The sequence below is a fragment of the Salmo salar genome, chromosome ssa17 (genome assembly GCF_905237065.1).
Source record: "Salmo salar chromosome ssa17, Ssal_v3.1, whole genome shotgun sequence".
NCBI classification, from domain to species: Eukaryota; Metazoa; Chordata; class Actinopteri; order Salmoniformes; family Salmonidae; genus Salmo; species Salmo salar.
Genome location: NC_059458.1, coordinates 56,615,007 through 56,639,714, shown reverse-complemented (window position 1 = coordinate 56,639,714; position 24,708 = coordinate 56,615,007). Strand labels below are relative to the sequence as shown.

Sequence of the window (24,708 nt, the reverse complement as noted above, 5' to 3'; positions counted from 1 at the left end):
ACACACACACACACACACACACACACACACACACACACACATACTCACACACACACACACTCCCTTTTGCCCCGTCCTTTGAAACTCTCCCACCTCACCCAAATGGCCTCCTCCCTTGACCCCCCTCCTCCCCTCCCTCTTCCCCTCCTTCCCCTTTCCCCCCATCCCCCTCCCTACCTGCAGACACAGAGTTGCTATTGTACCACCCTGGGTAAGGCCAAAGAGACTAACACTGTCTGTCATTGTGGGGCGCACAGGGATGGAAAGAGGGAGAGAGAGGGGGATGGAAGGCGGGAAGGAGGGACAGAGGACACAGGAATGAGAGAATCCCAGGACAGGACTTCGCTTGGCTTCTTCCCCTCTCAGAGTCAACAGCCTCTGACTTTTACTACTCCGACCGACCACGATGCAATAGTCTGCCCTAACCTTGGACCTCTAACCCCTGGCCATGTGACCCATCTCTCGTCAGCCCCCCCCTTAATGAACCCAGAAGACCCCCACCCAAACAGAGAAGACAGACACACACACAGAGGGACACAAGCGGGGCGACCAGAGAAAAGTTGAAGTCCTCTGCACTTTCGCCTACAAATTACCGAAACTAATTTATCAATCACCGATTGGCTGTTATAGAGGTCAGCTGACTGCACTGGGGAGGTCTGTGGGTTGAGAGTGGAGGGGGGAGAGAGGGAAGGAGAGGGAGGCGCTTTTAGCATTCTGCTCTGCTATTCTTCTGTCTTTCTTTCTTTTTTCCAACATGGAGACATGGTTATCAAGCTGCTCGGCGGACTGACAATATGGGCCAGACAATGGACCAGTCTGAGAGAAAGACCCGGAGACAGAGAGAGAGAGGGAGAGAGAGAGAGAAAGAGGCCCAGAGAGGCCATAGGGAGAGGGAGAGAGAAAGGGAGAGAGGGGACAAGGTCTGCATTAGTGTTCAGACCACGGACACACCACTCAATTACACACACACACACACACACACACACACACACACTGTACCCCGCTTTCTCATAACAGTCCATAACACGCCACCCTATCCCTTTAAAACACTTAACCATTTTAATCCGCAATGCTTTTCTAGTTAATGCTACATAAATCCAATTTAGTACAGGTCAACTTTAATTCACATTACACACTTTGATTCCCTTAATTCCTGAAATAATTCCATTCATTGTAAAAGTTTCAAACAATAACAAATTACATTACCATTAAAAAAAATCCACTGTCCTACTTTATAATAATATCCCACAATGTATTACAATGCAATACCAATGCAATGATGACACACTAAAATACACATTTCTACATATTATCTTAGCAGCGGAAATCGAAGTGTTCTTTTATAACCATTTATGCAGTTTTACTAATAAGGCACATTTAGGTGTTTAGACATCTGGTGTGGACCCACTCATAAAAGGCGACATTACACCACAAACCCCCCCCCCCCCAATAAACTCGCAGGGACAAATGGTAGAGAGTGAGAGTTCCACACTGCTCCCCTCAGCACCCCTAAGACTCCCTTTCCACTTCTCTGCCCCTTCTTTACGATCAATCTCGCTCTTTTCCCTTTACTTCTGCATCTCCCTTTACTTCTGCATCTCCCTCTTTCTATCTATCTGTCTCTCTTTCTGCGTCTCTCTTTCTGTTATCTCTCTCTAGTCGCTCTCCCTCTGTTTCTCTATACCTTCACTCTATTCTCTCTCTCTCTCTCTCTCTCTCTCTCTCTCTCTCTCTCTCTCTCTCTCTCTCTCTCTCTCTCTCTCTCTCTCTCTCTCTCTCTCTCTCTCTCTCTCTCTCTCTCTGTGTGTGTGTGGAATCTGTCACTTTGACCACAGAATCTGTCAGATACACTCATGCCACAGCTATGTCAGAGAAATCACTCTATTCCAGTATTTCATACAAGCATCATAGACATTCTTAGTAAAGCTGTCAACGTATCTGAAGAAGCCATCAAATCATTATTATTTCCACAACTGAACAAAATTTCAGTGAGAAAACTTAGGATTTATAATAACACTAAAATATACAACAATATTAGTATAATATTATAATGACAATAATAACATTACATTATAATAATCACATTAACACACACTAGTATAATAATACCAAGAACAATAATAATATATTAATCATCATCATCATATACTCAAATATTACTCAGCAGAAATGACTGTAAATAGTATGAAAATTGTTGAGATTTACGCCCTACTACAACCAATCCAGTCAAAATATAACATGAACGTTCTTGCATCGGTCAATCTATTCTGTATCTCAATTTGTTCATTCGCCGTTAATGAATGAATGATGATGATAAAGCTCCTAAAAACAAACCATTCTCATCTTGTTTCCATCAATTACGTCTCAAACTAATTAAGAGACAATAAAAAGGAAGGAGAATTTCTTCACGTCACATGGCCAGCTCAGCTCATTGCTCTACACACTGTACAGAACATACATTTACTGTGTTATTGTGACAGAACTTTTAAACCAGCTATGAACGCAGCAACATTAGAGTAGAATGTGCTTTCCCACAAACACAGTAATTCTCTGTATCTCACTTTTCTTCCCCTAATAACTCATAACTGATGCAGAAAACAGATAAAAGCGACGGTAAACGAGAACGGAGAGAGGGATGAGAGAGAAAGAACGAAAAGTGAACACTTACAGAGACGCAGGAACAGAAAGCATCAGGACCGATGATGGTATGTCTCGCACACACACACTGGCGCTCACACACTCTCTCTCCCTCTGCGTTGAAGAGACTAATGCACAACTCTCTCTCTCTCACGCACGCACGCACACAAACACACACACACACTGTAGAGAGCCTCACACTCATAAATACACACTACACAGGTTACACATACTCAAACCGGCACAACCCTTTCTTCCTTCCTTATCCACTGATAGAGTACATTACTGGAAAGCAGACTTTCAACCAGACGTTTTCTAAGTCATCATAATCCCTGCATTTATCTCCAAACGTTCTGCTTTTACATGTAATCCTTTACATTTTTAATTCCACATAGTCTGCTGTTGTTATCTTTTCTCTCTTCCCCTCTTTGCGGATAGATGACTTATTAAAAACACATTTTTTGCAAAACATAAATGTGTTCTTAATTCGAGGTTAAAACTCAGAGACTTTATCTCCAAACAAAAGATTAGTTTGATCTGGCAAAACAGTACGGTACCTTCATGCAATAAAAGTCAAGTGAGAGAGGGCATGTATAAAAAATACCATGTATTAAAACGGGGTATTATGGGTAATCTTTCTTTCAGGGCATTAACGTCAAACAGCCATTATAAAGCTCGTTTTGTTGTCGACGCGAACTGTAAATCGGTGAGAATACTTCCACCTCTCTCACACGACAGAGGAAAACCTAGGCTGTCATTGTAAATAAGAATTTGTTCTTAACGGACTTGCCTGGTTAAATAAAGGTTAAATAATACAACTAAATATAAGCATCAATCCTCTAAACAGACAGCTGTTGCTGTAACGACAGAAAAACAATCCCACGTAACTGTGAGATAATGTGTGTGAATATTTTAGTTTAACATCTACAAATAAAAGATATGACATTTTGTTTAAATGTAAGCTTTTAACATTTAGTGTGTTTGTGTTTTATTTCATCTACTGGAATATAAAATGAGTTGATTCTGTAAAAACAACCCAAGAATTGTCCCACACTGAACAATTTGCTCTTGTTCGATAGCAGCTCGACATGAATGTGAGCTGTCTTATCTCAGGGTATCAAAATAGGCCCTCAGATAAAGCAGAAGTACAAATAGTTGCCAGGCATTCTGAATAGGAAACTGTAGAATGATTCTGTGACTGTCAGGTAGTTAGGTGGTGAATGGGAACTTTCTGAGAAACTCTTGTCAAACTGAATCACGCTGGTCACGCTCTCACCTCAGCACATGGAAACAGAGTTAGTCTCAGAGACACACACACACACACACACACACACACACACACACACACACACACACACACACACACACACACACACACACACACACAGAGATAGATAGACAGACAGTGAGTAACACTGCTGCTTGAACACAGCAATGAACATGTTGACATGAACAACTTAGTTAAACTGGAACGTGTGCAGTGGAGAGAGGGAGGGAAAGAGGAAGAGAGAGAGAGAGAGAGAGAGAGAGAGAGAGAGAGAAAGCGAGAGAGAGCGAGAGGGAGAGCAGGGCCAAAGTCACAGATCACTTCTCATTGTCACTCTGATTACCACAGCTGGACAACACATACCCACACACACACACACACACACACACACACACACACACACACACACACACACACACACACACACACACACACACACACACACACACACACACACACACACACACACACACACACACACACACACTAGTTTGCGCAACCTTTGCATGTGGTATCATTAAAAGGCACAGGATAGCCAAACAAACTTTCTATCTTTCCTCTATCATACTCTCTCTCTCCCTCCTTTATCTCGCTATCTATCAATCTATATATCTATCAAACAAGTAAAGCTTTGGAACTCAGCAAACACTATTTTGTTTCAGTAAACAGTTTTACACCAAGCATCACTTTCTCCTCCACAAACACTTCAACAACAACAAAACACCATCTCTCCTTCTTCCTCCTTCCCTCTACCTCACAGTCCTGCCGTCCCTCTCTCCCGCGGTCTGTCTGAGCAGTGTGTGTGTGAGAGAGAGAGTAAGAACGTACCTGTTAAACTCCTGAGGTAGCTCAGGGTCTGTGAGCATGCTGGAATAGGTCTGTGGGAACTAGGATTCCTCCTTCTAACACCATGCAGCTCCGACACACAGATGGAACAGAATCACAACCGCCACAACAAGCCTCTCTGTTGATCCTTCAACCTCTGAGACAACGGAGACTGTTCCCTCTCTCTCGCTCTGTAGCGCTCACACACACTCAACCGCACACCCTCCCTCCCTCTGTCTCTGTCCCTCCTCCTCCTACCCTCCCTGCCCTGTAAGCTGTTAGATCTGGGCTCAGCTCTTAAAGGGCCAGCGCACAGCACAGCGTGTGTGTGTGTGTGTGTGTGTGTGTGTGTGTGTGTGTGTGTGTGTGTGTGTGTGTGTGTGTGTGTGTGTGTGTGTGTGTGTGTGTGTGTGTGTGTGTGAGAGAGAGAGAAATACACCATGAACATCGTTATAACACTGTACATAGCCATAATATGACATTTGAAATGTCTCTATTCCTTTGAAACTGTTGTGAGTGTAACGTTTACTGTTCATTTTTGATTGTTTATTTCACTTTAGTTTATTATCTATTTCACTTGCTTTGGCAATGTAAACATATGTTTCCCATACCAATAAAGCCCTTTGAATTGAACAGAGAGAGAGAGTGTGTGTTTGTGAGGGGAGGGGCTGTGTGGCCGTAGGGATGGTCGCTTCCTTAGAGCAAACACTGCCCCCTTCCTTGAGCTCTGTACACACACACACGCACACACACACACACACACACACACACACACACACACACACACACACACACACACACACACACACACACACACACACACACACACACACACACACACACACACACACACACACACACACACACACACACACACACCACTGGTATAGAATCCTCTCAACACACCACTTCAGGTCACCTCTCTGGACCTCAGCCTTCGGGTCCTCTTGTCTATATGAGAGCGGATGGGTTTTCTTTTCTTTCACAAGTTTACAGAGTCTCTTCTCTCCCTTCTTACTGTGAAACAAATCTGCCTGGATACAGTCTTTTTCACAAGTCCTGCTCCTCCATTCTGAGTATTCATAATAGTGATAAGGATGAGTACAACTCCTTTCTCAGTACAGAGGACTCTTGTCATTAGTTATCAATGGAGAACAACATATTATACAGAATTAAGGAAACATCAGAACGTTTATAAAGGAATTGAATCAAATATGCATAAACAAGCTTAAACAAGCTACACCTCCTATACTGCCCTTGACAGTTCAAATACAAACACACATGCACGCACACGTGTACACACACACACACACACCTGATGAGTGAGTGAGTATGAAGAAGCAGAATTTGGAGTGTGTGTGTGTGTGTGTTTGTGTGCGTGTGGTACTGAGTGTGCGAGCGTCAGGCAGGCAGGCAGGCAGACAGCCCTTAGCGCTGTCAGTCACTATTAGGAGTGTGTGGTCTGTGTGTCACAGACAGAGCCAATCAGCCATTGTTCTGGAGGAAAGAAAAACAAACCTGACAGCCTGAAACACAGCAGCCTGGAAAACTTTAAACACGCCATCACTCCATCTGTACTCAACACACACACACACACACACACACACACACACACACACACACACACACACACACACACACACACACACACACACACACACACACACACACACACATCTGCTGGCGGAGACACACACACCGGCGTGCAAGCTCATGCACACACATACACTAGCGCACACACACGTGCACGTGAACGTGTGATAAATGCCTGAATGCTTGCAGGCACACACACACACACACTAAAGCACAACGTGAACAAAATCTGTCTACCCAAATATGTTTGAATATTGTACAACAGGGTTGTCTGTCTTGTTCGTCTGCTTGTTCCAACTGACAAATAAGCACAACAACTTCAGCAGATACACAAGCCCAAACTCACACACATACCTATCCCCTCTATTTGATAAATAACATATAGAGTTATGGATATGGCAATATCAACAACAACAACTGTCATATATCATATTTAGTTTAGATTATATTTAGTTTAATCTAATTCTTCGGAAGAATTAAGAAAAACATATCTGGAGGTTAGATGTAATCTCATTCAATCTCAGTAAATTGGTCCTCACGATTGGAGACGGCATCTCTCCTTGTCCTCTGCTGCAAAAACAGCTGCAAACCCAATGATAATGTTATTTGTGCATTATACGCAACCTAACTGCATTATTATACAGACTAACAGTATGCAGAATGAGAACCATAAAGACTCAAATGGACCTTAGCTAACTCAGTTCCTGGCGGGAATGTTTTCATGGCTTTATTGTTTTCATGACTTCATGGTTTATTATGATGATGAATCTGTGTGTGTGTCTGTGTGTGTGTTTGTGTTTGTGTGTGTGTGGGTGAGTCTGTGCGTGTACCCATTGTCATACTTGAGTAAAAACAAAGGTACCTTAAATGACTCAAGTAAAAGTGAAAGTCACCCAGTAAAATACTACTTGAGTAAAGGTCTAAAAGTATTTGGTTTAAAATATACTTAAGTATCAAAAGTAAATGTAATGGCTAAAATATACTTACTTATTTTTAAAATGTATAGATAGCAAGGGGCACACTCCAACACACTCCGACATAATTTACAAAAGAAGCATTTGTGTTTAGTGAGTCCGCTAGATAAGAGGCAGTAGGGATGAACAGCGATGTTCTCTTGAGTGTGTGAACTGGACAATTTTCCTGTCCTGTTAAGCATTCAAAATGTAGCAAGTACTTTTGGGTGTCAGGAAAATTTGATGGAGTCAAAAGTATATTATTTTCTTTAGGAATGTAGTGAAGTAAAAGTAGTCAAAAACATACGCTGAACTAAAATATAAACGCAAGGCGTAAAGTGTTGGTCTCATGAAATAAAAGATCCCAGAAATGTTCCATATGCACAAAAAGCTTGTTTTTCAAAAATGTTGCGCATGAATTAGTTTACATCCCTGTTAGTGAGCATTTCTCCTTTGCCAAGATAATTCATCCACCTGACAGGTGTGGCATAGCAAGAAGCTGATTAAACAACATGGTCATTACATAGGTGCACCTTGTGCTGGGGACAATAAAAGGCCACTCTAAAATGTGCAGTTTTGTCACACAACACAATGCCACAGATGTCTCAAATTTTGAAGGAGTGTGCAATTGGCATGCTGATTGCTGGAATGTCCACCAGAGCTGTTGCCATATGATTGAATGTTCATTTCTCTACCATAAGCCACCTCCAATGTTGTTTTAGAGAATTTGAAAGTACGTCCAACCAGCCACACAACCGCAGACCACGTGTAACCATGCCAGCCCGGGACCTCCACATCCGGCTTCTTCACCTGCGGGATCGTCTGAGACCAGCCACCCAGACAGCTGATGAAACTGTTGGTTTGCACAACAGAATAATTTCTGTACAAACCGTCTCAGGGAAGCTCACCTTCGTGCTTGTCATCCTTACCAGGGTCTTGACCTGACTGCAGTTTGGCATCGTAACCGACTTCAGTGGCAAATGCTCACCTTCGATGGCAACTGGCAGGCTGGAGATTTGTGCTCGTCACGGATTAATCCTGGTTTCAACTGCGTTGTGCGGTTTGCTGATGTCAACATTGTGAAAGGAGTGCCTCATGGTGACGGTGGTGTTATAGTGTGGGCAGGTATAAACTACGGACAACGAACACAATTTAATTTTATTGATGGCAATTTGCCATTCATCCGCCGCCATCACCTCATGTTTCAGCATGATAATGCACAGCCCCATGTCACAAGGATCTGTACACAATTCGTGAAAACTGAAAATGCCCCAGTTCTCCCATGGCCTGCATACTCACCAGACATGTCACCCATTGAGCATGTTTGGGATGCTCAATGGATGATTTCCTTATATGAAATGTAATTCAGTAAAACCTTTGAAATTGTTGCATGTTGCGTTTATATTGTTGTTCAGCATAAATAGTCAAGTAGAGTACAGATACCTCAAAACACAACTTAAGTAGTACTTGAAAGTATTTTTACTTAAGTACCTTTGCACCGCTGCGTGTTTGTGAGTACAGATAGAGGAGGTATTGTTCTATGAAAGGTAAAAAAGGGAAGAAAAAGATAACAGCAGCAGCACGGGAGAATGAAAAAAAAAGAGTGAATTCATCTGAGGTGAAACAAAAGGTGTTAGAAAAAAGCAGAATGCTGCTTTTGATTATGTACAGAGCTAGGAAAATACAGTAACGTAAAATACAGTAACGTAAAATACAGAAGTTGAGTCCTTAACCTTATTGAGGTATAGCCGTGACCTAAAATGAATTAGGTTTTCAGTGCGCAGACCAGGAGAGGTGAGGAGTTACACACACACACACACACACACAGGGTCCATTACAATGAAGCCGTTCATCAGAGACCCGGTGTCGTCGACCCTCACAGCTGTAGTGCATTAGAGGCCCAGAGATCACAGGGTCTGCAGGAGACAGGCAGTAAACATTCCCCTTCCTCAATATTACACACACACACACACACACACACACACACACACACACACACACACACACACACACACACACACACACACACACACACACACACACACACACACACACACACACACACACACACACACACACACACCAGGACCATTAGAACAAGCAGTCTGACCCTCCCCCATGCCCTCCATGCCCCTCTCTACTCAATCTGGGGAATAGAAGGAGAAATAAGAGAGGGAGACTAGGGTGGAGGTCATTGCACGAATGATGTTGCTCTGCTGTTGTTAAACAACATGTTTAACAAAACAGCAACTTAGAGAATGATGCCCTATGCACACAGAGTCTAGATCTGACAAGCGAGGAATGGGATTTCCCAATTGTTTGGGGCATACAATATGGCTCAGTGTTTGAATGATTTGTTTTGTGCAGTCACTGTTGCTGATCCTTATTGAGGGTGTCAATAATGTTGGACCCCACTGTATATAGAGATACTAAACACTGGACCGTTTCTTTTATACTGTTTTCACACTGTGTAGTCATGTACTGTATTCTTTACATACTCTACACGACCAAACAATGTGGACACCTGCTCTTCGAATATCTCATTCCAAAATCATGGGCATTATTACAGAGTTTGTCCCTCCTTTGCTGCTATAACAGCCTCTCCACTCTTCTGGAGATTAGGCCTGGCTCGCAGTCAGTGTTACAATTAATCCCAAAGGTGTTCGATGGGTTTGAGGTCAGGGCTTTGTACAGGCCAGTGAAATTCTTCCACACAGATCTCGACAAACCATTTCTGTATGGACCTCACTTTGTGCACGGGGGAATTGTCATGCTGAAACAGGAAAGGGCCTTCCCCAAACTGTTGCCACAAAGTTGGAAGCACAGAATCGTCTAGAATGTCATTGTATGCTGTAGCGTTAAAATTTCCCTTCACTGGAACTAAGGGGCCTAGCCCAAACCATGAAAAACAGCCCCAGACAACTATTCCTCCTCCACCAAACTTTAGAGTTGGCGCTATGCATTGTCCGTCGGACTGCCAGATGGTGAAGTGTGATTCATTACTCCAGAGAACGCGTTTCCACTGCTCCAGAGTCCAATGGCAGCAAGCTTTACACCACTCCAGCCGACCCTTGGCATTGTGCATGGTGATCTTAGGCTTGTGTGCGGCTGCTCGTCCATGGAAACCCATTTCATGAAGCTCCCGACGAACAGTTCTTGTGCTGATGTTGCTTCCAGAGGAAGTTTGGAACTCGGTAGTGAATGTTTCAACCAAGGACAGACAATTTTTACACGCTACTCGCTAGAGCACTCAGCGGTCCTGTTCTGTGAGCTTTTGTGTCCTACCACTTCGTGGCTGAGCCGTGGTTGCTCCTAGACGTTTCCACTTCACAATAACAGCACTTACAGTTGACCGGGGCAGCTCTTGCAGGGCAGAAATTTGGCTAACTGACTTTTGGAAAGGTGGCACCCTATGACGGTGCCACGTTGAAAGTCACTGGGCTCTTCAGTAAGGCCATTCTACTGCCAATGTTTGTCTATGGAGACTGCATGGCGGTGTGCTCGATTTTATACAGCTGTCAGCAACGGGTGTGGCTGAAATATCCGAATCCACTCATTTGAAGGGGTGTCCACATACTTTTATATACATAGTGTAGTTCATTCTAATATACTGTACGTGTAGCGGACATGCATCGGTTACTCATGGTCACGTGATGACGTAGCCCTGCCTGTAAACTGTAAACCGGTGTCTGCCCTTGGTCCAAGTGGGAATTTCCTCTTGGTCTAATACGTTGGTTGTTCCCGGTTCATATCCCGCGTGTTACATACGCATATGTTGCTTTTGGATCACTGATAAAGTGTTATTTGTGTTTTTAAGTGGATTCGTCCTGTCACCCATGATTTCTTGCTTCTAGTTTTGATTATTGTTTTTGTACTATTATTTGATGATTATTTAGTTCCTGCGCTGTTCAGAGCTAGTAACGGAGGCATTTCGCTGCACCTACTATAACATCTGCTCAACTATGCACGTGACTAATACATGTTGATTTGATGTGACCATGACAGAAAAACACCCTCGCTTCCTGCCGCCTCCCTCCCTCCTCTCCTTGTCCCTGCGTCAGCTCTGGTGTCAATACCTGAGACCTCAGACATCTTTTCCTTCATCTCTCCCTCCCTCCTCTTCCTCTCTCCTTCCTCTCCCTCCGTCTTCTCCTCATTCTACATAAGAACTCAGAGCAGACCCAGAGCTCAGGGCTCGGCAGTGAGGGACAGACAGTGACAGTCCTTTGAAATGGGTTTATCAGACACACAGGAGGACTGGAGGACGTGGCTCTCAGAAGGTTGAGTGGCAGTGGAGAGAAACCATTAAGATAGCCTGCTATCTCTCTGCCAGGTGAGCCCATAGTGGCTGTATGCACACACATAGTAACCAGACACACAGACATCACCAGACACACAGACATCACCACACAACCCTCTGAAGTCAGTCCTAACACTAAGGATACTGCTCTAATAGGACGTGGCCTCTGCTATCCCTGCCCATACAGACACCTAGGCAACAGAGGAAGCCTGAATGTCAGTGGGGAAAGAGGAGGATGACAGGTGATAAGATCATTCTCTCTTGCTCTCTCTCTGTCTCTCCCTCCAATTCTTCTCTCTTTCTCCTTCCCCTCGCTCTTTCTCACCCCACTTTCTCTCTGCCTATCTCTCTCTCTCTGCGTCTCTCTTCCTCACTCTGTCTTTCTAACCATTTGTCTGATAGTCCCTTTGCAGCAACATGTCCAGACATACCACTCTGCAGCTGAATAGTCCTCTATATGTTATAATTGACTGGGCTATAAACAGTAGGCTAAACGAGGAGACTGTGTGTGTTCTCTCTATGACAATTCTATGCTCTCTGTCACTATTCTGATCAAGAATATCAGAACTTCCCAGACCAGCTTAACAGCAAACACAACTGTCTGTAACCCAGGCCCAGCAACACTTTGTACCTCACTTTAAATGTTGAAGAAAGTGTTTTTTTTAGATGATTCCCCAGTCTAGAAAATTAATTACCAAAACATACTATTGCGAGTGCCTTCCTAGCCTGTTACTAATTAGTTAGCTTTCTATTCACCTCAAATTGTTAATTATTGCACTAATAAATAGAGCTATTTTTCATAGCTGTTAGTTATTGTTAAGCTTTAGCTACTGAAAAATAATTAATCTAGCTGTGTTTTGTGTCAGACTCACAATACAGCAATACAATACAGCCAGCGACTGAAAAGGACTCTCATGTCAACAAAGAGTTAATGAATGTTTCTAAAAGAGGATAAATAAATGGTAAATGATTGACAAAGCATGTGTGTATGTACATAGACAGCGACCCACTCATGCACACACACACACACACACACACACACACACACACACACACACACACACACACACACACACACACACACACACACACACACACACACACACACACACGCACACACACACACACACACACACACACACACACACACACACAGAACAAGCTCAACATCCATCAACATCCTACCAACAGTATACCTCCCTCTTCACTTCTCACACAAAGACAGAACGAAACAACAGAGCTTCTCCTTCTTCCTCCTTATCTAAAACCTCTTCATTATGTACAGTGGCTTTTCACTATGGCCTTCAGAGGACACGCTGATTGGGGCTAGCTTCGGTGAAGGAGAGGAGAGGAGAGGAGAGCTGCCCTGTTTCATGTGGATATAGAGCCACACACCTCCCTGGTCTGAGAGGTCAGACTGAGTCAGAGTATAGGAAGCTTTTACCTGGGACAAATTGGACTCGGATACAACTGATGGAACAGACTGAGAAAACGGTTGATAGAATAGCTCTTCACCATCCAAACAAGTGTCAAACAACAGCACACTTCATCTTGTGCAACACAAGAGCTGTTTAGCGGATGGAAAATGCTTTTGTACCGAGAGTGTGTGTGTGTGTGTGTGTGTGTGTGTGTGTGTGTGTGTGTGTGTGTGTGTGTGTGTGTGTGTGTGTGTGTGTGTGTGTGTGTGTGTGTGTGTATAGAGAGAGTGATGCGCTCAGAGGTGTGTGACAGGGGGAATAAAGAGGGAAGGATACAGGAAAGGAGGGATGATGGAGGATAGAAGAATGAGTGTGGAGGTTTTAGATCTCTCTGTACCATTAGAGACGTGATGGAGCTCAGCAGGAGGTAATGACCCCCTTGTCTGTCCCTCCGCGTCAAGACTAAACACACACTGCTACACATACACACCTCACTCAACCGCCAAATACATATTCACTGCACACACACACACACACACACACACACACACACACACACACACACACACACTTCACCGCACGACCACTAGTCGTCATATTAATGTATCTGTACATCTACAACACATGCACACATACACACACACCGTGACTATGGAGGTATGGAGGTACGGTGGTACGGTGGTAAGGTGGTACGGAGGTACGGTGGTACGGAGGTACGGTGGTACGGAGGTACGGTGACGGGGTGGCAGTGATTCAGGGGTTCAGACAGAGCTTTGGGGCCCTGAGGAGAGAGAGGAGGACTGGAGGGACGCCAAGGGTGGAGGGGTAAGGTGGAGGGGTGAGGGGGCGGGTGAGGGGACAGCAGGCTAGGAGATGTACCCTCAGATGTACAGGATTTGGAGAAGAGGGGAAAGGAATGGATGCTAGCCAGTTGGCCTTGCGCCACACATTGAGCTATAGAGAAACATCTCTAAACCTTTTACAGTCTGACACCCACCATTTACTGCTGCCTGACTCCAGCTCTGGGATAATTAAACCACAACCTGTACGTATTTACATAACATATTTACACCAGATTTCAGTATTTGCTCAATGTGCTTAATGTTAGCTGAGGTAGTTCTATGTGCTTTCTGGGCAAAGCATAAAAGACAATGAAACAAGACGGCATGCAGTACTAGTTAGCTGTAAATTGATATTAAATTCAAATGTATATACAGTACTAGTTAGCTGTAAATTGATATTAAATTCAAATGTGTATAGAGTACTAGTTAGCTGTAAATTGATATTAAATTCAAATGTATATACAGTACTAGTTAGCTGTAAATTGATATTAAATTCAAATGGATGTACAGTACTAGCTAGCTGTAAATTGATATTAAATTCAAATGTATATACAGTACTTGTTAGCTGTAAATTGATATTAAATTCAAATGTATATACAGTACTAGCTAGCTGTAAATTGATATTAAATTCAAATGTATATAGAGTACTAGTTAGCTGTAAATTGATATTAAATTCAAATGTATATACAGTACTAGTTAGCTGTAAATTGATATTAAATTCAAATGTATATACAGTACTAGTTAGCTGTAAATTGATATTAAATTCAAATGTATATACAGTACTAGCTAGCTGTAAATTGATATAATAATTGTAATGTATATACAGTACTAGCTAGCTATAAATTGATATTAAATTCAAATGTATATACAGTACTAGCTAGCTGTAAATGTATATTAAATTCAAATGTATATACAATACTTGCTAGCTGTAAATTGGTATTAAATTCAAATGTATATACAGTACTAGTTAGCTGTAAATTGATATTAAATTCAAATGTATATACAGTACTAGTTAGCTGTAAATTGATATTAAATTCAAATGTATATACAGTACCAGTTACCTATAAATTGATATTAAATTCAAATGTTTATACAGTACTAGCTAGCTGTAAATGTATATTAAATTCAAATGTATATACAATACTAGCTAGCTGTAAATTGGTATAATAATTATAATGTATATACAGTACTAGCTAGCTATAAATTGATATTAAATTCAAATGTATATACAGTACTAGTTAGCTGTAAATTGATATTAAATTCAAATGTATATACAGTACCAGTTACCTATAAATTGATATTAAATTCAAATGTATATACAGTACTAGCTAGCTGTAAATGTATATTAAATTCAAATGTATATACAATACTAGCTAGCTGTAAATTGGTATAATAATTATAATGTATATACAGTACTAGCTAGCTGTAAATGTATATTAAATTCAAATGTATATACAGTACTAGCTAGCTGTAAATTGATATTAAATTCAAATGTATATACAGTACTAGTTAGCTGTAAATTGATATTAAATTCAAATGTATATACAGTACTAGTTAGCTGTAAATTGATATTAAATTCAAATGTATATACAGTACTAGCTAGCTGTAAATTGATATAATAATTCTAATGTATATACAGTACTAGTTAGCTGTAAATTGATATAATAATTCTAATGTATATACAGTACTAGTTAGCTGTAAATTGATATAATAATTCTAATGTATATACAGTACATTTGATTAAAATGTGTAATCTGTTATTAAGTGGTTGTACACAGAGTATAATTTCTTTATGCATGTTTGAGTTTGTACACATATGTAAGAGCTTGAGAACGTCTATGTTATTCTGTACATACTGTATACTGTATGTCTGTACAGTATATGCAGGTCTACAAGAAGGTATAGCTCAATGCATTTGTGTATTGTTGTAGTCATTCGGTCCACCTCTATCCACCCTCACTGTGAGAATAAACTGGCACACAGATGGTTAAGCCTACCCAGCGCTGAGTAGGAGGAGTGGGAGGTGGAGGAGGACCAGGGGGCGGAGGGCACTGCAGATGGCACAGAGGGCATTGCCAATACGGCCTGCACAGGGAGGTGAGGAAAGGAGGGGTGAAGGTGGGAGGAGGAGGGGGTACAGTACAATGGCATCAAAATGCACGTCTTGTTGATTCTTCAATCATCCTTTAGAAGTATGGTTGGGGGTCGGTGGCAGGAGGGTGGGGTGGGGGGGGGGGTAAAATACCCTCGCTACGTACCCACATTAGCTTGATCCAGTATGGCACACAAAGCCCTGGCATCTCCCTGGCATCTCTGCCCACGCGGAGCGACACGGATCGGCACGGAGAGACAAGGCAGGCCCTGCCAGCGGGGCTTGGGAGGAGGGGGGGGGGCTGTGTGTGTAAGTCTCTGGTGTCTCTCTCTCTCTCCGGTGTGTGACCCACCCACTCAGCAGAGAGTACACACCCCGGACCTCCAACCCCTCATTAACTAGTTTAGATCCCTGTGTGTGTGATGCCTGTTCTCTTTGATATTCAATAGGACTAATTCTCCTTAGATTCCCTACAGTCATTATTGCTGGGTTATGTTGTTTGAGCTGGGAAATAGAGTTCATTTGACTCTGACAAGGTCTCAACATTGTTTTAACGTTGTTTACCTTCAGTTCCTATACGTACCACCAGAGAGACACTGAACCCCTATGGTAATGTAAATAGCATAATATTTACATAAAACACCAAACTAATGACTAAGGAATACTGTTTTTTTTTATGTATGTATCATATCGTCGTTTGAGGTGCTACCTAATTTGCTCATCGTGCATAACTTAACGTCTAATACCAATATTATAATATAACGAGGTAGTTAAGAGCAGGTTTCGTGATAAATCTTGTTCTTGAGACAGCTCTGCAGAGTGATCACTAGCTAGCACAGTCACAAAGTCATCAAATCTGATTTTATACCTAACCCAAACCTTAACCCTAACCTTAACCACACTGCTAACCCTAATGCCCAACCCTAACCTTAAATGAAGACCAATAACCACATTTTATTTTCATAACTTTTTACAATATAGCCAATTTTGACTTTGCAGCTGGCCTATCTAAGGGAAATCACTCAGATCTGACTTCAGGACAAGACTCATGACAATAAATATCAACCTGCTAGTTATAAAACATCACAGTTTTATTAAATGTCTTCCTATATAGTACACATCACACCGTAGGCTATATGTGACCGACCACCTTGATTTGGTGAAATTGTGTTTTTTACATTGGATAAAAGTAAAGACTCAGAGCTAGAAAATGGTACAACATACACTGCAGTTGAGGAACAATGGGAAAGTAATTCTGCCTTGATAGTTGATAAACTTTTGAAAAAATGGCACTTGAATGTTTTGGTACACCTACTGGAGAGCTCTTCTTTGTCTACACCCATTCAGCATCGTTCACACCGTCTTAAGCATTAACCCCACCCATCTTTGTAAGGATTCACATGTCAGGACATGTGGTAAACACACACTATATCAAATAAAATCGAAGTTTATTTGTCACATGCACAGGATACAGGTGTAAACGGTACAGTGAAGTGGTAACTTGCATATTAGCAACATCAAACACAGAAAGTGTCCAGATAAAAATATTTGATAAATATTTGATAATTATTAGGTGACGCTTATCCGACACACTTGTCTAAATTGATGGGTTGTGTAACAATCCGGCTGAAGTGGAGTCTTTTGTTTAGACATGTAGCTAAGCACCTAGCTAGCTAGCTAAACAATGAACCGGAATAATCCCAACTCATACTATTACCAATACAAACATTGTCATAATGTAGCTGTAGTATGAAACTGCAGGTAGCTAAAAGCTAACAAACGAGGTTAAATGTTAGCTAGCTAACATTAGGCTATAACTAGCAATACAAATGGATTTCTGATTCAAATAATATTACTACACAGATCATACATGTAACGTTAGCTATACCTTGGGGACTGACTATACCTTGCTTTTCCACAGTATATGTACACAGAAAATTATCCAGTGTTAAATTTAACACTGGGCCAGTATCTATACTGGTCCACACTTTTGAGTTACGTTACACTTTGTCAGTGTTAGGGAATTAACACTTTCAGGGCTTTATTTTAATAAACCTAACACAACGGTAAATCTAAGGTCTGGCGGTAGCGCAATAGGTAGCGCTATAGGTCCAGGCATGTGTCCGAAATATATTTGCTGTTTTCACAGCCGTTATGAGTGCAATAAATGGCGGGGCCGCAAAAGGGCCTGGTTTTGATGAACAAACAAGTTGTGATGAGGGCTTGGCCACTCACTAGCCAATCAAGGCGTTCCATGGCTTAATACTGCATGCATTTGTCTCAAGTCTTGTAGGTTATTGACGGTCCTTGCGTTGTCATCAACTCCAATTAGACTAGGGGCATCGCACTTCTCCTCAACTAAAAAATACTAGGCTCCCATAAATTGTAATGTATGTGTGGGCAGTGGTGATTTTAACATGTACATTTTGGTGGGGCAAAACAAAACAAATGTGGGATGCATGCCAGCAAAGCCACTACACAACATAACACTAAACAATACATTAATTACACTATAACGGTGACAAACGGTGCCCACAAACTGTTAGGGACTACATAAAGCTGTCCCAACAGCAGAGTCCCAACAGCAGTCCCAACACCTTACCACTGCTACACATGGCTTTCAGCGGAGCCTTGTCTGGCAGTGAAACAGTTCATTTAGCCTCATTTACTGCCTTTAAAAAAACATAGCTGATATGGCTGACTTATGTCCAATGGCCGATGAGCACCGAGACGTTTTATCTCCAATTTCTCTTCATATGACATGGATTGAAAATGATTTGCCAGTAGATTGTCAACTTGATTCATGGTGACGACTGCTAGCTTGCTAGCTAAGATTTTGAAAGTATGATGATGACCAATCAAAGCTACTGTAGATATAACGTGATTTCATGTCATTCTATCTGTGGCCAATGACATTGAGCCTTCTTGGATGGGCACTTCTAATATAATATAACATTTTTGAGCTCTAACCTTAGACAATGGGGTAATGTACAGTCCCATGAGAGACAGAGAACTGAGCCAATCATGACAGAAAACTGAGCCAATCAGGCGCAACGCTCTGTATTTTCTGCTGGCCAGCCCCACTACCACAGAAAGCACTGAGCTATGCTGAAACACCTGCATTTTGGAGCTGTCTTAATCAAGAAAGCAAAAAATAGACCATGTTCGTATGCGGCTTTATTAACTCAATTACCCTGAATGACGGGTCGCCACTGTGTGTGGCTTTATTAACTCAATTACCCTGAATGACGGGTCGCCACTGTGTGTGGGGCATGTTCTCAATAAGCAAGAAATAGCCGAGGTATACCGTTGAAATATGTTGTAGGACTGAACAATTTGAATAGCCTATGTTTGGTACCTGGAAAAGAGGCACTCTGTTGAAATGGGGATGGATACAAGCCGAATGGAATATGCACTGAAGGTAGGCCTATGGGAATTGTGAATAATGCAAAAGTATGTTGGCAAAAGCCTCACGATTAGACCATTTAGACACCTTTTATGGATAAGGCTACTAGGTTAATGCATGGCCAGGATAAGAAAGACACCAGAAACATTTCTGTTGAACCAGCTTTTGTTATAGTAGGGTAAGGGTAGCCTACTAGGTAAGGGCTTGTTTTTAGCGAAACGGAAAACAACCATTGTTACAAGACACCAACTGACATTTTTCTAAATACGAGTGTCACCGGATTGTCACATCTCTCGTTCCATGAGGTGCATATTGCCTATATGGAGGGTTCAAAATAATAACAGGAGCTGGCTAAAATGATGTAATAGCCTACATAGATAAACATGGGATGTCCACTCACTGTTTTGCTGCTGCCAAAGTTGATCTTTAATAAAGCTTTGTTGATTAAGATGTATTTCAAAGCGGTCTCACGAGCCAAACCCTTTATCGATAGTCTAGACTACTTGGCGAATGCATCGGTCATGACCAAAAAATCTGCCTTCATTGAGATGAGGGGAGCCCATGCTTTGTTTTAAATCAAATGGAAGGAAACGAAACCAAATGGGAAAAAGCATTTGTTTTTACGAGGTGTACAGGCACAAAAATCTATTTTGTTCCATGTCAGAGTATGTGAGTGGAGTGGAGATGGAGAGGAGCGGAGCTGGAGGGGAGTGGCCCCAATTTGACTGGAGAGCGGTGAGAGATTCCCAAAGGCTGGAGCATCATCCTTCTCACCCGCCCGGGCAAGCATGCATGTTTAGTCTACTTGTGTGCTGCTAAAGCCCCTTACTTTAACTACAGTGAGGGAAAAAAGTATTTGATCCCCTGCTGATTTTGTACGTTTGCCCACTGACAAAGAAATGATCAGTCTATAATTTTAATGGTAGGTTTATTTGAACAGTGAGAGACAGAATAACAACAAAAAAATCCAGAAAAACACATGTCAAAAATGTTATAAATTGATTTGCATTTTAATGAGGGAAATAAGTATTTGACCCCCTCTCAATCAGAAAGGTTTCTGGCTCCCAGGTGTCTTTTATACAGGTAACGAGCTGAGATTAGGAGCACACTCTTAAAGGGAGTGCTCCTAATCTCAGTTTGTTACCTGTATAAAAGACACCTGTCCACAGGAGCAATCAATCAATCAGATTCCAAACTCTCCACCATGGCCAAGACCAAAGTGCTCTCCAAGGATGTCAGGGACAAGATTGTAGACCTACACAAGGCTGGAATGGGCTACAAGACCATCACCAAGCAGCTTGGTGAGAAGGTGACAACAGTTGGTGCGATTATTCGCAAATGGAAGAAACACAAAAGAACTGTCAATCTCCCTCGGCCTGGGGCTCCATGCAAGATCTCACCTCGTGGAGTTGAAATGATCATGAGAACGGTGAGGAATCAGCCCAGAACTACACGGGAGGATCTTGTCAATGACCTCAAGGCAGCTGGGACCATAGTCACGAAGAAAACAATTGGTAACACACTACGCCGTGAAGGACTGAAATCCTGCAGCACCCGCAAGGTCCCCCTGCTCAAGAAAGCACATATACATGCCCGTCTGAAGTTTGCCAATGAACATTTGAATGATTCATAGGACAACTCGGTGAAAGTGTTGTGGTCAGATGAGACCAAAATGGAGCTCTTTGGCATCAACTCAACTCGCCGTGTTTGGAGGAGGAGGAATGCTGCCTATGACTCCAAGAACACCATCCCCACCGTCAAACATGGAGGTGGAAACATTACATTACATTTACATTTAAGTCATTTAGCAGACGCTCTTATCCAGAGCGACTTACAAATTGGTGCATTCACCTTATGATATCCAGTGGAACAACCACTTTACAATAGTGCATCTAAATCTTTTAAGGGGGGGGGTAGAAGGATTACTTTATCCTATCCTAGGTATTCCTTAAAGAGGTGGGGTTTCAGGTGTCTCCGGAAGGTGGTGATTGACTCCGCTGTCCTGGCGTCGTGAGGGAGCTTGTTCCACCATTGGGGTGCCAGAGCAGCGAACAGTTTTGACTGGGCTGAGCGGGAACTGTGCTTCCTCAGAGGTAGGGGGGCCAGCAGGCCAGAGGTGGATGAACGCAGTGCCCTTGTTTGGGTGTAGGGCCTGATCAGAGCCTGAAGGTATGGAGGTGCCGTTCCCTTCACAGCTCCGTAGGCAATCACCATGGTCTTGTAGCGGATGCGAGCTTCAACTGGAAGCCAGTGGAGAGAGCGGAGGAGCGGGGTGACGTGAGAGAACTTGGGAAGGTTGAACACCAGACGGGCTGCGGCGTTCTGGATGAGTTGTAGGGGTTTAATGGCACAGGCAGGGAGCCCAGCCAACAGCGAGTTGCAGTAATCCAGACGGGAGATGACAAGTGCCTGGATTAGGACCTGTGCCGCTTCCTGTGTGAGGCAGGGTCGTACTCTGCGAATGTTGTAGAGCATGAACCTACAGGATCGGGTAACCACCTTGATGTTAGTGGAGAACGACAGGGTGTTGTCCAGGATCACGCCAAGGTTCTTAGCACTCTGGGAGGAGGACACAAGGGAGTTGTCAACCGTGATGGAGAGATCATGGAACGGGCAGTCCTTCCCCGGGAGGAAGAGCAGCTCCGTCTTGCCGAGGTTCAGCTTGAGGTGGTGATCCGTCATCCACACTGATATGTCTGACAGACATGCAGAGATGCGATTCGCCGCCTGGTTATCAGAAGGGGGAAAGGAGAAGATTAATTGTGTGTCGTCTGCATAGCAATGATAGGAGAGACCATGTGAGGATATGACAGAGCCAAGTGACTTGGTGAATAGCGAGAATAGGAGAGGGCCTAGAACAGAGCCCTGGGGGACACCAGTGGTGAGAGCGCATGGTGCGGAGACAGATTCTCGCCACGCCACCTGGTAGGAGCAACCTGTCAGGTAGGACGCAATCCAAGCGTGGGCCGCGCCGGAGATGCCCAACTCGGAGAGGGTGGAGAGGAGGATCTGATGGTTCACAGTATCAAAGGCAGCAGATAGGTCTAGAAGGATGAGAGCAGAGGAGAGAGAGTTAGCTTTAGCAGTGCGGAGAGCCTCCGTGACACAGAGAAGAGCAGTCTCAGTTGATTGCCCAGTCTTGAAACCTGACTGATTAGGATCAAGAAGGTCATTCTGAGAGAGATAGCAGGAGAGCTGGCCAAGGACGGCACGTTCAAGAGTTTTGGAGAGAAAAGAAAGAAGGGATACTGGTCTGTAGTTGTTGACATCGGAGGAAACATTAGGCTTTGGGGGTGTTTTTCTGCTAAGGGGACAGGACAACTTCAACGCATCAAAGGGACAATGGACGGGGCCATGTCCCGTCAAACCTTCCCTCAGCAAGGGCATTGAAAATGGATTGTTGATGGGTATTCCAGCATGACAATGACCCAAAACACACGGCCAAGGCAACAAAAGAGGGGCTCAAGAAGAAGCACATTAAGGTCCTGGAGTGGCCTAGCCAGTCTCCAGACCTTAATCCCATAGAAAATCTGTGGAGGGAGCTGAAGGTTCGAGTTGCCAAACGTCAGCCTCGAAACCTTAATGACTTGGAGAAGATCTACAAAGAGGAGTGGGACAAAATCCCTCCTGAGATGTGTGCAAACCTGGTGGGCAACTACAAGAAACGTCTGACCTCTGTGATTGCCAACAAGGGTTTTGCCACCAAGTACTAAGTCATGTTTTGCAGAGGGGTCAAATACTTATTTCCCTCATTAAAATGCAAATCAATTTATAACATTTTTGACATGCGTTTTCTGGATTTTTTTGTTGTTATTCTGTCTCTCACTGTTCAAATAAACCTACCATTAAAATGATAGACTGATCATTCTTTGTCAGTGGGCAAACGTACAAAATCAGCAGGGGATCAAATACTTTTTTCCCTCACTTAGTCATTGAGTTCGCTCAATATTTTCTTAAAGAAACTGATAAAACACACAGGGGCAAAATCAAGGTGACTTACAAAGATTATGGCCAAGAGCAAGAGAGGGAGTGCAGTGATGTAATGTTCACAACTAAAGAATCATATCCTGAAAGCATGATGGTGTATTTACTACATGCACATGATAAAAGAAAGGAACGAGGTGGGTCGATAACAAAGTGTGTCATTGTAGCAAAGTATTTATAAATAAAAAACCTGCTCTCTTAAAAGTTTTGTTTATTTTTGTTCTATTATCTCTATACAAAAGGCCATACTTGATTTTGGCCCAATAGGCCTGGCATATTCCCAGTTTCACGGAGATTTCCATTTCGATTGGGTTATTTGGCCTATTAACATTTAGGCCTACCTATAGAAAACAAACAAACAACTCTGCATCCCTGCCCTGGCGGGCAGAGTCCGAGTCCCTGTCTGAATCTGTAATAACAACATGTTTCAAGCAGACCACCATAGTCCCTGTGCCCAAGAACACTAAGGTAACCTGCCTAAATGACTACTGACCCGTAGCACTCACATCTGTAGCCATGAAATGCTTTGAAAGGCTGGTCATGGCTCACATCAACACCATTATCCCAGAAACTCTAGACCCACTCCAATTTGCATACCTCCCCAATAGATCCACAGATGATGCAATTGCAATCCACACTGCCCTTTCACACCTGGACAAAAGGAACACCTATGTGAGAATGCTATTAATTGACTACAGCTCAGAGTTCAACACCATAGTGCCTTCAAAGCTCATTAATAAGCTAAGGACCCTGGGACCAAACATATCCCTCTGCAACTGGATGCTGAACTTCCTGACGGGCCGCCCCCAGGTGGTAAGGGTAGGTAACAACACATCCGCCAAGCTGTTCCTCAACACGGGGGCCCATCAGAGGTGCGTGCTCAGGCCCCTTCTGTACTCTCTGTTCACTCATGACTGCACGGTGAGGCACAACTCCAACACCATCATTAAGTTTGCCGATGACACAACAGTGGTAGACCTGATCACCGACAACGATGAGACAGCCTTAAGGGAGGAGGTCAGAGACCTGACTGTGTGGTGCAAGGACAACAACCTCTCCCTCAATGTGATCAAGACAAAGGAGATGATTGTGGACTACAGGAAAAGGAGGACCGAGCATGCCCCCATTCTCATCAACGGGGCTGTAGTGGAGCAGGTTGAGACTTTCAAGTTCCTTGGCGTCCACATCCCCAACAAACTAAAATGGTCCAAGCACACCAAGACAGTCGTGAAGAGGGCATGACAAAACCTATTCCCCCTCAGGAGACTGAAATGATTTGGCATTGGTCCTCAGATCCTCAAAAGGTTTACATCTGCACTATTGAGAGCATCCTGACCATTTGCATTGCCCCCCCCCCCCCCCCCTTCTACATTGCTGCTACTCTCTGTTAT

General features: G+C 43.1%; 1 protein-coding gene across 14 annotated transcripts in view; it reads right to left on the bottom strand.

Annotated features, from left to right (window-relative positions):
* LOC106576150 (transcription factor SOX-5) overlaps positions 1-24,708 on the bottom strand; it is a 383,455-nt gene that overhangs the window by 109,845 nt on the left and 248,902 nt on the right. For 13 of the 14 annotated variants that reach the window (XM_045699759.1, XM_045699761.1, XM_045699763.1 and 10 more), the window contains exon 1: positions 4,733-4,969. The exons of the other annotated variant lie outside the window; for it this stretch is intronic. In XM_045699759.1, coding sequence (XP_045555715.1) covers positions 4,733-4,770 — 38 coding nt within the window. In that variant the 5' untranslated portion in view covers positions 4,771-4,969. Of the gene's footprint in view, positions 1-4,732; positions 4,970-24,708 lie in introns of those variants that run through there. 14 annotated transcript variants of the gene reach the window in all.